The 15,716-nt window shown below is 37.0% G+C and overlaps 1 protein-coding gene and 1 long non-coding RNA gene across 4 annotated transcripts in view; both read right to left on the bottom strand.

Annotated features, from left to right (window-relative positions):
* Positions 1 to 2,031: 2,031 nt before the first annotated feature.
* LOC141698572 (uncharacterized) lies at positions 2,032 to 5,398 on the bottom strand. The gene is made up of 6 exons (XR_012565161.1): positions 5,296 to 5,398; positions 4,644 to 4,832; positions 4,326 to 4,567; positions 2,785 to 3,012; positions 2,519 to 2,710; positions 2,032 to 2,419 (listed from the first exon to the last, which is right to left on the bottom strand). It is a non-coding gene; the product is annotated as an uncharacterized LOC141698572 (long non-coding RNA).
* Positions 5,399 to 6,837: 1,439 nt separating this feature from the next.
* LOC141696860 (uncharacterized) overlaps positions 6,838 to 15,716 on the bottom strand; it is a 17,500-nt gene continuing 8,621 nt past the window's right edge. For 2 of the 3 annotated variants that reach the window (XM_074500991.1, XM_074500992.1), the window contains 4 exons: positions 8,920 to 9,013; positions 8,004 to 8,854; positions 7,701 to 7,759; positions 6,838 to 7,149 (listed from right to left, as the gene is read on the bottom strand). In XM_074500991.1, coding sequence (XP_074357092.1) covers positions 8,043 to 8,854; positions 8,920 to 8,935 — 828 coding nt within the window. In that variant the 5' untranslated portion in view covers positions 8,936 to 9,013 and the 3' untranslated portion in view covers positions 6,838 to 7,149; positions 7,701 to 7,759; positions 8,004 to 8,042. Of the gene's footprint in view, positions 7,150 to 7,700; positions 7,760 to 8,003; positions 8,855 to 8,919; positions 9,014 to 9,095; positions 10,139 to 15,716 lie in introns of those variants that run through there. The other variant, XM_074500993.1, reaches the window with a different exon arrangement.

Here is a 15,716-nt window from a genome sequence, read left to right as displayed (position 1 = left end):
AGTGAAGAAGGCGAGAGCTCAAACTTTTAAATCCGAGTTTGAATCGATGGCCATCAGATAAATAGAGGACCTTGATGATTTTTGTGCAAGATTAAGTGGTGTGGTGACGAACATCCGAGCATTGGGTGAGACGGTTGAGGAGACATACGTGGTCAAGAAACTACTTCGAGCAATACCCACAAGATTCTTGCAAATAGCTTCAGCCATTGAACAATTTGAAAACCTGGATACCATGTATGTAGAAGAAATTGTTGGATCTCTCAAGGCACATGAAGAGAGATTGAAGGGACATACAGAAGCCAATGGTGGACAACAACTATTACTGACGGAGGAAGAATGGGTAAAGCGTGAAAGAAGTAAAGGAAAATTATTGTTGTCAAGAGAAGAGTGGCTGAAAAAGATGAGAAAAGGGGGTTATGGGAGTAGCAGTGACAACCGAGGTAGAGACTATGGACGTGGACCGCGTGATAGAAGTCAAGTGAGATGTTTCAATTATCAAGCTTACGGACATTACGCAGGAGAATGTAGGAAATCAAAACGAGAGAGGGAGCAAAAGTCTGAGATAAATCTAACCCAGACAACTTACAATGAAACTGCACTCCTTATTTTCAAGTGCAGAGGTGCAAAGAAAGGGATGGTGCTGCTAAATGAAGGTGGAATGAGCCCAACGATTAAGTCAAATGCAAATAGTACGGGTGGTGAATCAAATGTTTGGTACCTAGATAATGAGGCCAGTAACCACATGTCCGGACAATGATCAAAGTTCAAGAATTTGGACAAAAAGGTGACAGGAAAGGTGAAGTTCGGAGATGGGTCCATAATAGACATCAAAGGAAAAAGGTTTGTCCACTTTACTTGCAAGAACGGTGAAGAAAGAGACTTACAAGAGGTATATTTTATTCCCACGCTCTATAATAATATAATTAGTTTGGGTCAACTATCAGAGTGTGGTAATAAGGTGATCTTATCAGGAGATTACTTGTTGATCTATGATAAGAGTGAAAAATTGTTTGTAAAAGGAAAAAGAACTAATAACAGATTATATAAGCTGGTTATGGGAGAAGAGAGAGGTATATGTTTCTTGACCAAGGCAGAGGAGAACTCATGGCTTTGGCATCTGCGACTGGCCATATAAATTTCAAAGCTATGCTTCTCATGGCCAGCAATAAGATGGTATATGGTTTTCCGGATTTGGTTCACCTAAAGGAAACATGTAGTGGATGTCTATTCGAAAAACAAGTACGACGTCCATTCCCTTCCAAAACTAATTATGCTACTACAAGGAGCCTAGGACTTATCCATGGGGATATTGGTGGTCCCATTGCACCAGGTTTGGGCCAGGTTTCAACTAACACTACAAGAAAATTGACTTTTACCTACCAGTTGTATAAGTAGGTAAAAGTATGATATTTGTAGGTAACTAGAAATACCTACCAATAAAGTATTGGTCAAGATTGGTAGGTAAAAGTTAGTGGAGAAAGACTCATTATCTACACATTTATATATTGGTAGGTAATATAATTTGTGGACCCCACAATAATAACTAGTCATCAGATGATGTGTCACTAGCTTACATGGCCATCACAGCTTATATGTCACTTATGTGGCATGCCACCATGTCATCTAGTCTAATTACACGTGGCGCCTTATGGATGTTCCACATGCACCTCCAAGACGTGCCACGTGGCACTGTCTGAAGGTGCCACGTGGCAGCTCAGGGTCATAGCATGTGGCGCCTCCATGGCGTTCCACGTGGCGCTTCCTTGATGTGCCACATGGTACCTCATTGATGAGTCACGTGGCACCTTATTGAGGTGCCACATGTCTCGTTAATGCGCCACATGTTAGCTCTTAATCATTACCACCTCATTTATAATTATGACATGTCGTGTTTCAGAAATGTGACATTTGTCAATTTTATTAATGGTAACATCTTATTTTATCATGATACAAATACAATTTCTCGCACACAATTTTTTTGAATTAAAGAAACAATCCATAATTACATAATTCTTTTTTTTTAACGCATAATAACCTACAAAATCAAAAATGTCTAATAAGTTACATAGAATTTAAAGTTCCTACAATAATTAAAGAAAGTTTAAAATAAATCATTTAAATTTGCATCCAAATCATCATTTATGGGAGATGTCTTTGGTGGTGCCATAAGGTTGTTTTGGCGTAGCACGTTAATAACTTCGTCAAGACGATTATTGGCCTCATTAAGCTGTTGAACTAACTCTTGATAACTCGGTTGATTAGACTCGATAGTAGTACCACAGGCTCTTTTGTTGGTTTTTCCACCAGATCTTCCCCATCCTCGTAAATGTACAAAATCACGACCAAGTACTGCTTCCATGATTTCTTTATCTGACATTTCTTCTGGAGAATGACTTTCTCTAATATCTATCATTTTATCCTGGTTAATTACACATTATTTTAAGTCAGTACCTCAAAGCAGAGTAAAACAAAGTAACTAAATGTGTAGGAGGTAAAAAACAAAGATAAATTAACTCACATATAGCTCTTGAAGGCCTGGACCAGTCCATCCATTTTTATCAAAATGATTTAGACGCCATGTTTCAATTTGTCCTGTTGAAGAAGTTAATTCCATTCCACGCCGAATATGATGGCGTGTTGTTGACACTGATCCATTTTTAGACTCCCATGGTCTTTTAGATCGATTGATGGTATTTTTAACAGCTCTTTCCTAAGAAAATAAAATAGAGTAAATTAATAAAATATTAAGAAAATAACAAAAGTGATCAATAAAAAACAAATTACCTTAAAATCATCAGTGCACCATCGATCACATCAGATCTCCCAATCTTCTTGCTGGTCCTCATTTAGGTCTGGATGTCGTTTTTTCTTCGCCATCTCAACATTTTTTATACCTCCAATGCATTTAAAATACATATGTAACTTATATTTGTTCGTTTTTCATGCTTTTCTCATTTGATTATCAATGCACAATGTAGTAGTTTTATCCTGCAAGTCAATGTCAAATTTTTCCTGCGTAGATAAAATAAAATATATCATAAACGGGTATCTATGGAACTCAAAAGAATAAATGAATGAAAACAAGATATAAATTGAAAGAATAAATAAATGAAAATAGGATCTAACAAATAATCTAAGTGATACCTTATACTGCATGAAACTTCATGATAAACACTTTATAAACACTCATTTTCTTAATATCCTTCTAGATAAGGGATACCATTTTTAATTTTATCTTCCTCCCTATACAAGTGATTTATATGATATTATAATCTGTATATACAAGGGCAAAATGAAGATGCAGTGGTGATTTTGATCATTTACCAATTATATTGGTTAAAAAAATAATAGACATGCTCATGAATTAAACTCTAAATCATTTCTAAATCATTGCCCTATTTCTTTTTCAGCATAGTTATATTTACGTTTTCTGGTCTCACTACAAGTACTTCCATATTAAAATTCCCGCTTAAATATTGGCACCAGATAGAACAAAAGTAGTAATAATTGCATGTACATGCACAATTATATCATATCTTTATCTTTTTCACTAAAACTTCATTTACAATCTCATTTTATATCTAACAGTAATTTTATTATGTTCTGCTATTTTCATATTTAAAATCATAGTTATGATATATATTAATTATCTCTTATTATTATTAAATTCTCTTGATTTCCATTTTCACATTACAGCGGAAGTGAAAGTCTTTTGACAAGAAGTTCAATCAGAGGGACATGTGTTGCTAGGTGATAGGAGTCACCATAGTAATGGGATTTTTTACTTTAATTACTTATCTGAGTTCATTATTTATAATTAAAGAATATAAGCAGAAGATATTACACATTGCTAATCAGTGCTTATGATTTTTTTATCACATAATTATGCAGCTTTTTACTTTGGGCCAAAGAGTTTTGTATCTTCACAATGTTAAACCTTATAATCCTATATATATAAAAGTACTGTGTGTGCAAATTAGGTGCTATTTAAACACTGCTGGTTATGATTACTTAATTTGTTATGTTATATATTTCTTATCTATAGTCAACTAGGCTTGCATACATGAGGATAACTTTATCATATAGACCTGGCAGAGTAATTAGGAGTATCCTGGTAGATTATATTACATGGAATAATACTAAATAAAAAATAACTTCGACTAACATCATATGTTAATGACAACACAAATTATTATAGTTTTAAAATCATTGATCAGTATCATATGCCAGTACTTTAAATTATATAAAAGCATATTATCAAATTTATAGAAACTTGAGATAGGATATATATAAACATAAATGCATAACAATGTTAGAAAAATTACCAAAAGATAATTACGTAGTGGTGCTCTGACCTCTTCAGGAACGAGTCTCCAATCTTTATAAGAAAATGTACCATGATTACGAACAATAAATCCAATCTCATTATTAAATTTCTCTGCATTATTACATATTGGTTGGCTACAATCTGCATCAAAAATAACTAGTAGCTTTACCGTTGCGGATGCCTTAGCGATTCTTGAAGTCCCCATTCCACGAGTTGCTTTGCGTGGGTTAACTTTTCATTCTACATGATCTCAACAAAAAAATCACAATGCAATATACCAAAATAATAAAGGGACACAAAGTAAATTACAAACTACCTGCTCTTGTTTTGTTAACATTTTCACCTGCCAACGGAGTTTTTGCACTGGGTTCTATAGTCTTAGCATCAATAAGACTGTCTCCTTTTGATTCAATTGTACAGACATTTGTATCATTTGTTAGTATCTCTTTTTGATTACGTGCAATAGACCGAGTGGTGCGGCGTCCAGGCGACATGATACGTAGTCCTGTCCAATTGATTACAAAATTTGAAGATTACTTAAAAGAAATATAGTTTACGGACAAAGCCATTTTTTAGTACTAGCTACATCCTTAATATTCAATAGGGAAGTAATAACTTCTGAGTTCATATTATAAAAATTTTCATCCATGTCATGACCCGTTTATTGGTTTTAAAACCAAGGGTAGTTTTAATTTTATAGAACATGATGTCAATTCCCTGTTTAGTAGTTAGATGCATATTAATATCAAATCAAATAGCCCATTGCACACACTAACCTTAAACTAAATGTATTAGATTATAACACACATATAGTCATACCTATCATCTATATACCAAAAATACATACACTAATACATATTGATGATCATGCTTATATAACTTATTTGTTTAATCACACACAAATAAAGAAATTGAGAGATTGATTAGCGATGAAAGAAAAATAAGTAAAGAAACCAGAGATTGATTACCTATTAGAGAATAAGAAGCACACTTAGCTTTGGCTAAACTTGGGAGGCCGTTAAACTTTGGAGGCAGTTGTTTGAGAGGTGGATGATAGATGACCCAATTTTGAATGGAATGAGGGATAAGTTTTCACAATTATACCTAATCTTATACATCTAGGTAGATAAAATATTTAAAATTAATAAAAAAATGGGGGGAATGTTAAGCGCCAGAACCAAAAATTTCACATTACATTTTTTATCACAATACTTAATTTTTGCACTTATTGAAATATATAATAATATTAAAGCTATCAAATTTAGCTAGATCTTTTTTAAAATAATTAGGCTTATTTATCTTATAAATTATTATGTATTATTATTTGTTCAAAATAATTAATGATTTACTAAAGAGTTAATTTTAAATAAATTACTCAAAAAAATTATATAATTTTTTCAATATCAAATATATTAAAAATTTCAAATTCAACTCGTGTTTTTCTTTGTATCAATTTGTGACATACACATAACTACAAATCTTACCAGAAGCATTATTATTTTTAATTTTTACATCAAAATATATACATATCAAAAAAATTACCAAACAGTTTATCTGATTTTTACAACAACACTTTTTTGAGCAGTACTTTTTCTAACAGAATTTTGAACCGTAATTCCAAACAGAGCCTTAATCTGTTAAGCCCCACTCACACAAACACACATATATATATATATATATATATATATATATATGAAATTGTTGTATAAAAAATAAAAATTTAAATTTACATAAGAATTAATATTCTTAAAATGATTCAAAAAATCACTTTAATCTAATCCAAAAATTAACCAAATGAAAATTCCTAGAAACTTAATTGAAAAAAATAAGAAATAACTATGAACAATGAAAATTGAAAAATTATCTAAATCGACACTGACCTGAAACAAAACATCCTGTCATTTCAAATAAAATAAGGAAGAAATGTATGAACTCAAATGTAAATTCAAATGAGAGAGCTATTATCGAATTTTAATATAAGTGTCTGTTTGGATTTTCTTATTTATTATTTTAAAAACATGATTTTGATTTTAAACTCTTAAAAAAATATTGTATGTATGATTAAAAACGTGTTATTTACTCTCTCAATCTAAAATTATGTATCATGTACTAAATTCTTGGTGCCAATACATATGTTGAAGAATTAAGAAAATTATAAAAAACTATTTTATTAGAAAATATATTTAATCCATTTTAAAAATAGATTTAATCGGATCAAGTGACATGAATTGTCAAAATTATATAAAGTGTAGAGCAAATAATAAGTCTAAAAAAGTGACTTTCATATAAATTATCTAAAAAATATTATTAAGTATACAAGATTATCAAAATAAATAATGTACATGTGTTTAAATTATTTTAAATGTTTTTAGAACTGCTAATTATATTTGGGTTCCGTGCATATCTATACATAATTTAAATGGGAAAATAACTACAAAAACTAATCAGGTCATAAAATTTTAAAGTTTTGCTACACAGTAAATTTTTTAATAAATGAATGGTTGTTCAAAAGGGATTTTCTAATAAATGCAACAAACTCACAAATAAATTTATAAAGAAGCATTGCATATCAGAAAAATTCTTCTATATTTTTCCAAGAAAATAATTTATCACTGGAGTAATCTGCATAATTTGTCCGTGCCACTTCTTCTCTGGGAAAAAGCTCCATGATAGCACTGAATATAATATATAAATTTTAAGACAAAAATCATGGTGATGCCAACATTGGATCTCTCTTGAAAACATTTGCTTCAGAACTGGACAGGTTGCAGGTTCATAAAAACTTCTCCTGGGGCTTTAAATGATGCAAAGTACTCAAACACCTGACAAGGACATAACACCTATTAACAAATTATATTTGATCAGGCACCAAACATTTTGCAGAGCATTCCTGGAGTCCCATAGATTAAAAAAAATAAAAAAAAATTAAGCAACAAGGATGTTAGAATTTACTATAGGATTCTTAGAAGAATAGCTTATTTTAGATTTTTCATAAGTGCACAAGGAATCTCAGCTGCATAAGTAAGTCAATTATAGCTTTTAGATATTATTTGGCTATTTGCACACCTTAGTAGGCTAGTAGCCAAAGTAGTCACAATTAAACCAACACTGATATATATTTCAATACAACCATACAGGTCACATTTTTTCAGAACTGTGAGAGACAGGTGACACTACAAGTGAATTGTATTTTCCTACCCAGAGAAAGCCACAAGGCAGTCCATATTGCCATACCACTAAAGAACCAACATTTATATGCATTTTTCAAGTTAGTTATACCTGTACATCACAACAAAAGTAGTAAAACATGGAAAAAACATTAAGAAATCCAAGAAACTGCGAAAACAAGTACATAGATAACACAAGTACTTACGGTAAATAAAGGGTTATAGAGATCGCAGAGAAGACTGGAACAATAAGCCTGCACCAGGTCTACATATTTTACAACAAGTACAACAGTTAAAGAAGCTGAAAAAAAATCCAATTGAGCATCTGGGCAATTTTAATGATGATCTAAGACAGAGTTTCACACATTCACAAAAATATAATTAATTACACACCAAACATTTCGCAGGAGTCCTCGAGATTAATGAACAAACTACAATTTACTAACGTAAAAGGAATTATACACAATTCTAAGAAACCATGAAAACATGTACATGGATCAGGTACTTACAGTAAATAAAGGAATTATACAAAATTCTGAGGAGAATCATCATGCATCTGACTCTGTGTCAAAAGTTTCGTCACTGTCATCGTCACTCGAACAAAGTATTTCATTATCATTCAAGAAAATATCTCCATCATCATAACCTTCAATTAGTTCAGTTTCCTCTGAATCATCTTCTTCATAAGAAGGTTGTTTTTCATTGTTGACGAATAATTTATCGACAAGTTCACCTGAAACACTTAGAGATGCAACATCTTTTCGAACTAATGATGAGCTTTCAATCAAATCTTCAATTGGTTTAAAAGGTGGCAATTGAATTGATTCTTCTTCTTGGAACACATCATTACTTGGTTGATAATTTGACACTTCACATAATTCAGGAATGTCGTACACATTCCTATGATTTACTTTCTGGACAAACCTCCAGTATGAATCACGCTTTATATCACGAAGATAAAAAACTTGTTGAGCTTGAGTTGCCAAAATGAACGGCTCAGTAGGATACCAATCTGTTGATGTATTCACGGATGTCATATTGTTATCCACATAGATTGATCTACCTTTTGGATTAGAGTTATACCACTTGCATCGAAATAAAAAAACTTTTCGATTGAATTGGTATGACAGCTGCAAAATCTCTGTTAAGGTTCCATAGTACACAATGTCATCACTATCATGATCACCCTCGGTGCAAACTCCAGAACACTGTGTCCGAAGGGCATCATCATATGCTTTGCAGCGAAATCTAACACCGTTGACAATACAACTTTGGTAACTATTATATCGTTCCATTGGACCTTGAGATAAAGAGTATAAATCATAACAATCTTTAATTTTTTCACTTGCATATTTGACACCTACAAAAAAAAGAATATCAAAAACTATAAAGTTAAGTTAAAAAATTATTAAAACCAGCTCTAACCTTCTTCTGGAACCATAATGGAAATTCCTCTCTTTGTTTAATTTCAATATCTGAATTTGGAAGGCCTCTCTCTTGCAAAATGTTCCTGTGTTCACTACATAAAAAGTATGTATCAAATATCAATAACTTATATAAAATACGTTGATGCAATAACATGAAAAAATATTTTTACTTACTCGAGATATTCTTGGATGTCATCTAAAGAATTGTTTAAGATATACAATTTAATAGACTTTTTCCAATTTCCTAACAATTGGATAGATGATGCCCCCAATGGACGGACATTAGACTTGAAAATGCCCATTTGATATTTTGAAAAAGGTAAATCCCAATTTCGTTCCGGTCTAGTGTATCTTGTCTCTATGTTTGAAACATATCTAGATAAAAAACTTACAGCTTCGTCCACAATATAAGCCTCAACAATAGAACCATCTACTTTCATGATGTAGCTACACGCCCTTCTTCCTTTATTTCTTTGGAGTGAAAGCAGCTGGCTTGAAAGAGCTAAAGCTGCTTCTCTTGATGGTGTGGGGGATTACACCCCTCATGAATCTGCCTTATAAGATAAGCCCAATTTTTCCCTTTCATTGACTGCTTTTGCCCTATCATCTGTGAATCCAGCGGTTGTGCTAGGCTTCTGACACTCACTCGCAAGGTTTCGTTGCTTTCGATTGAAGCCGAAGACGAGGATTTTTCTTCACGAGATCTTAGTTTTTCATGCTAAGGCGTGATACGAAAGCATAGACTTGGTTTAAGAGCTGTTCAGGCGAACTCCCGCCTAGAAGAAAAGCGAGATAGGGGGAGAGGATAGGAGAGGTTCCGGCTCTACCAAAAGTAGTTTACTTCGAAAGTTTCTCACGAACTGGGTTCATCAAATCCAGCTATTTAGGAGTTTGATTCTATTGGCTTAATCCTAATAAGTGAAGAGAAGCTGAACCAGGCGCAGACGTCCCTGCCTCATCTTTATCAACTAGGGCTGGATTCTCAACATCGGCTTTGTTCTCGGGATCAGAATCTCCGCCGTCTCTCCTTTCAGCATAATAAGTCTCACTTTCTTCAATTGACGGATTGGCATCTGTGTCTTCAGCTCCCGGCGTATTGGGCCTTACTTGATCTGACACCCTTACTATCTATATAGGGCTCGACCGCTAAAGTGGAAGTTATAGAATTGTTCAGCGCCTCATCCACCTGTTGAACTTGGGATTTGGGATCTGCTGCACGAGTTTCAGCATTCGTAGTGGAGTTAAGAAGGCTAAGTGCTTCTGACTTTGTCAATTCTTGAGCTTTCCATTCTACGTTTTGATGAGCTCATTGTTCATCTTTGTCTGTAGCCTCACTTCCTGGATTCCCTCTTAATTAAGTCAGCCCTCCCCGCTTTCTTCTTTGTTCTAGTTTCACTTGCTTGAATCGTTCGGAGTACCCTTTTGGGCACTCACTCACTCTTATTAGAGAGCGTTCGCAACTTCGTCCATAGAAGACTTTCAAGAGCTTTCCGTCTAAGACGGATTTTGTGACTTTGAGGAAGGGAGCGATCTCTGAAAGAGGGAGAAGGCCTTCTGTCAATATCAGGCATACAACTAATCGATTCTTTGGCTATTGAGATCGAACAACCTATGAACAGGTGCTGCCCACATAACCTATCTTCCAGACCAAGAAAGCCAGGTATCAGATCCCTGTAGTTCGAGCCCCTTTTGTTAAACCAGTTCCTTTACTTTTTTGAATGAATTCCAGTCAGTAAAGTAATCTGGTGGAAGGGGCCCGCCACACCACTCCCCCTCCCTTTCTCACGGAAAGCAATCAAAAAATGAAACTAACCATGAGAAAGGCCTGCCTTTCGGTGCGTGAAAGACGTCTTGCTCTTTCACTGCCTTACTTTGGCCTCTCTCTAGCTAATAATGCAATGGGGCCTACCCTTTACTAATACTAATACACTTCCTGGGTTCTAACCGCTCTATCACTCCATACGCACCGACATCGAGGTGCCAAACGACTTCCTTTTACGCCAGCGCCATAATATTCCGATAGCTAGTAGCCCCTATCTTGCGTGTGCCATTAACACGCTTCTCCACATCTTCTGGATTACTAAAGTAATTTAACCTCACAATGGGGTTTTTTCTCACATCTGTGGATACTAAGCGAAGGGAACCGGTAGAGAGTGACTTCTCCATAAGGGTGGCCACAGTGAGATGGAGTGGAGAAGCCGGAGTCCTTATGAAAACGGAGCAAGCAGGGGAAGAGAATGGAATAACATTTGAGGCAGCTTCAAGGTAAGCCCAGACTCTGGAAAGAATGAATTGGAAATGTACCAGAACAGATCTGCAAATAGGGAACTTCGTGTCTCTTGCCATAGAATAGTACTATGTATTTTGTGATAAGTCCTATTCTTGTTCTCAGTCGGCGAAGCCTCGGGCCTCACATCCGGAGTTCTTTCTATTTAATGCTTCCACCTTCCGGCCTACTACTTGGTTTCTCGTTCCTCGCCTTCCTAGCTTTCCTCGGTCTCGGTTTCCTCGACCTTTCACTTTCAACTGAATATTCTCTCCTTCGGTTAGCTATGTTAGAATGAGTTAAGGAAGCGCGTGCACGCGCGAGACTATTCTATTCTACGGACTTGATTGCAGTGTACTCTTTCTTCCTCATCTGAGGAATGGGCCAAGCCGATCCGTTGTTGGCTCAGAAAGTGCATTTGCTAGTTCGAAAGAAGCTGAATCCGGGTGCAAATGGGATTTCAAATGATTCTTCTGTTTCGGAGCATGCTGCGCAGACTCACTTGGTAAATAGCCTTACCTAAAAGAGTCAAGGTGCTCACACATGAAATTCCCTTTTTTCAACAAATATTAAATGTATGTTTTATGCCATACTGGGGCAAAGTCGTCGAGACTATATCCATCACCGGGAAGAAGCGAAGCCAGGATTTAAGTAGGATAAGCCTGAGATATCTAGTACAGTAACAGTGGTCGAATTGCTGCATAGCCTGGTCTATAATACGAATTAGGCAAATCCTAGTTCTCAAGTTAGCTCGGGGAGAAGAGGGTGACAAAGGAAGGATAGGAATATTGATTGAATCACAAACCTCTTCTTTCTATATTATTTATATAGAAGAAGATCCAATCACGAATGCTTTCAGTTCCTGTGATATAAAGTTGCACGAAACAAATGGGCGGCTATTAGTAGAATCTTAAGCCAACAATTCCTTCTTTCCAGGAAAGCCCTTTTTTGGCATCAATGAAACTCTGTGATCTAGGATTAGAAACCTCATTCAGTCTGGGAGATAGTGGAATTTCGTACATACACCTTTATTTAAAAGGTATTAGTAGTCAAGTCAAATCCTCTCTTCATTCTCTGCTTCCTTTCTTTCCTTTCCTAATTCAGCCCTTGGCGAGTTGGTACAAGAGATGGCGCATTTCGCTGAGGAGGAGGCATCCATAGTCTAAGAATCGGGCAAGCCGTCTTGCGTACCCTTGGGATGAGCCAACGCAGACAGTAAGTAAGATAGCTGTAGAGAAAACAGATTCATCTCAGGTCTTGAAGTAAAGGCTGCTAACCCTATTCCTAGTTGGTATCCCGAAGCTTCGTTTAACGACGTATTCTAAGAGCTATCCATCAATATAGATGGAAGAACCAATATGGCAGAGGAGGTGGTTCCGTTGTCTCAGCCCCCATAGGTAGTCAATTCCTTCAATAAGAAGGAGCTAGCCTATCCTGCCCCTTGCTTGTGATCATGATCTTGGAATTTAACACTCCGACCTGTAAAATCTTTTACTCAATCAATATCTTAGTCAATCGCCCTTCCTACTTCGATTCCAGCGAAAGTGGTTGGTCAACAGCTTCAAAGTGAGTTAGTAGAAGAGATTGATCCCAACATGTCAAGGAAGGGCAACACTAAAGCATGGGTGTTTTGTATCTGTATCCATTGAGCAAAGACAGGTTGTAATTGGATAGCGGTATCCGAAAACATATCTTGAGGACGCCCCCAAGCGCTCATGGTATCATTATGAATATACAAACCAAAACTGTGAAAGCCTCTAAATATACATGCCCAGTTGAGATGTGATATGATTGCATCGCGATGCCTAAGGACACGATCTAATAGATCATTGTATCGAGTAGTAGGATCATAGTCTCTTACCATAAAAATGGCTGCATGCGCGGCAGCGCCAACTATGAGAAAGCCACCAATCCACATGTGATGTGTAAACAATGACAGTTGTGTACCATAGTCAGTAGCTAGATACGGATAAGGGGGCATAGAATACATATGGTGAACTACAATAATGGTTAAGAACCTAACATAGCTAGGTTAAGAGATAATTGAGCATGCCATGATGTTGTTAGGATCTCTCATATAGGCCTTTATGCCCCTGACCCGTAAATGGACCTTTATGAGCCTCTAAAATATCTTTTAGGCCATGACCAATGCCCCAGTTGGTCTTATACATATGACCTGCTATCAGGAAAAGAATTGCAATAGCTAAATGATGGTGTGCGATATCGGTCAGCCATAGACCCCCAGTTACTGGATCTAATCCTCTCCTTGACTTGTATTAGTAGGGCGTTCTTCATCTAAAGGCTCTTCATATCATGAACTTGTCCAAGGCAAACTATTCTTGTTGCGGGAGAAGGTTCTGGTAAGCTAGTCCGGTGCTGGCGTAAGCAGTAACTCCTACCGTTGCTAAAGCTTTCTCTTTATTGAAGGCTTTCACTCCGATTATCGTTATTCGAGCGGTATCACAGAGAATCTTTCCTTTCGTCCTTCTGGCAAGGGTTTGAAGAGGGGCTTGGTAGCTAGGAAAGTCAAGTCAGGGAGGAAGGCGCTGTACTATTGGGCAAGTAGCGGTTGTAGTTTCGGCTTTCTTGTAGCTTGGGGATTTTTGAATGCTACTTTAGGATTCAAAAAAGGCTTCAAGCTCAAGTGCAAGCTGAGTAGCCTTGTTCACCTTTACTGCAAGTCTAAAGAAAAAGAGGGGCAAAGTCCACTCACTATTAGCTCGCTTAAATATCTCCACTCTCATAGTAAACTGCGCTCGCCCTAGTAAAATCCAGATCTTGTCCCTTTGCTAGAGCGGAAGCCAGAACGAATACCGAGACCCCTTTCTTTCATTCAGCGACTGGGTACGCACTTCTCCATGAAAGATCTTGGTGATCTTCATTTCTTCTTCTTGCTTGGTAATCGAAGCCAAACGTACATCGACTGCTCTAGTCTTGACTCAGACTAAATACACCTTGGATCCGCTTACTCGCACTCATATGCAAGACTCCAAGCCGTGTCCCACACCCCTTGCGTCTGGCTCAAAGCTCTCTACATACGACGGTGCTCCTCTCTCTGATGCAACAGAATATCATAGTATTGTTGGCGCCCTTCAGTACCTCCCTCTCACCCGACCTGACATTTGCTATGCCGTCAATCAAGTTTGTCAGTTCATGCACGCTCTCACCACCGTACATCTCCAGGCTGTAGCATCTTACGGTTATCTGAGGGGTTCTCTTGGTGGCCTTGGCCTAACCATCACTCCGGGACCGTTAACCACCTTCTTTGCATTCTCCGATGCCGACTGGGCTGGCTGCCCCGATAGCAGACGGCCCACTACTGGCTTCTGCGTATTCCTCGGAAAAACCTACTGACTTGGGTTTCAAAAAAGTAACCGACTCTTTCCAGGTCTAGTGCCGAAGCAGAGTACAAGGCACTCGCCCCCACTATATAGGCCCGGACTTGCGTACGGTATCACTTGCCTAACAGCTTCCAAAACAAAAGCGGAAGCTTCAATGTTGACGGGCTAATTGTCTCCTTTCTAAAGGGAAAAAGGATAGGTATCACTCCTCGGGCAGTCGCTAACCGTTACGCCTTCCCTTCCGCTTACACCATTTATTTGTGAATGCTCCGCTTTGCTCTTTGGCGCGCTACTTCCGCTATCAACCAGCTTCGGATTCTCCTTAAGGCACCGTGTTGAGTAGGGATTTGAATAGAAAGTAGATTTTGGGTGTTGCTAAACTCTACTCCGATAACCAGCATGCGATGAGCAAACCGGTAGGAGGTACTAGAATCCGACGATGGGTGGCTCAATCAATCCTCTATTTGGCAAGGGTTAGGGCTCGGTGATTAGCTTTAGCTTCTAGATCAGCATCCGGGAAAAGGAGGATTAGACCGGGCAGTGAGTTTCACAATCCACTCTTTCTATTCGCTCTAGCCAGGCTTGCATTCGCTGCATCAATGAATGTGCTTGCGTACTCCTGCGGGAAGTGGGACTAATCTAATTTCGTTCTTGTCTGAGCTAAGAGAATTCAAAACTGACTGAAAGAGTCAAGCTAAAAGTTGGGTTTCGGAGTGGGGGCTGAAGTCCGAAAAGTACTGAAGGAGTGAAGGCAGTTGTTAACAACTAAGAGATTCTACCACTGGCACTAGACTTCGTTCTTCAACCTACTTATTTAGCCTCTATCGCGCAAAAGGGACTCCTTTTCTTTATAGGTGTTATCGTTACATTCAAGCCTAAACCTAGGGTACAAGATCAAAAAGAATGCATTGGAACAGATCTGCAAATATCTCTTGACCTGTGGACCTGTCTCACGTGCAAAGAAACCGGAATTCATGAATAAGTCAAAAAGCACCTCGTATGTGAAATATCTCTTTTGTGTTCCTGGAGTACATATCATTCATCTGCAAAGAAACCAGATCCAGCCGTATGATGCGAAAGAGCTATAATTCGAACTCTTCCAACGGGTATACTATGTATGGCAGATCAAAGATCGTAGGCTTCCTATTCTTGCTTTTATCGTTCGTATACCATTTCTTACGTGGTTAC

The sequence above is a fragment of the Apium graveolens genome, chromosome 11 (assembly GCF_009905375.1).
Source record: "Apium graveolens cultivar Ventura chromosome 11, ASM990537v1, whole genome shotgun sequence".
NCBI lineage: Eukaryota > Viridiplantae > Streptophyta > Magnoliopsida > Apiales > Apiaceae > Apium > Apium graveolens.
The sequence above is the reverse complement of the archived record's forward strand: the minus strand, read 5'-3'. Positions and strand labels throughout refer to the sequence as shown.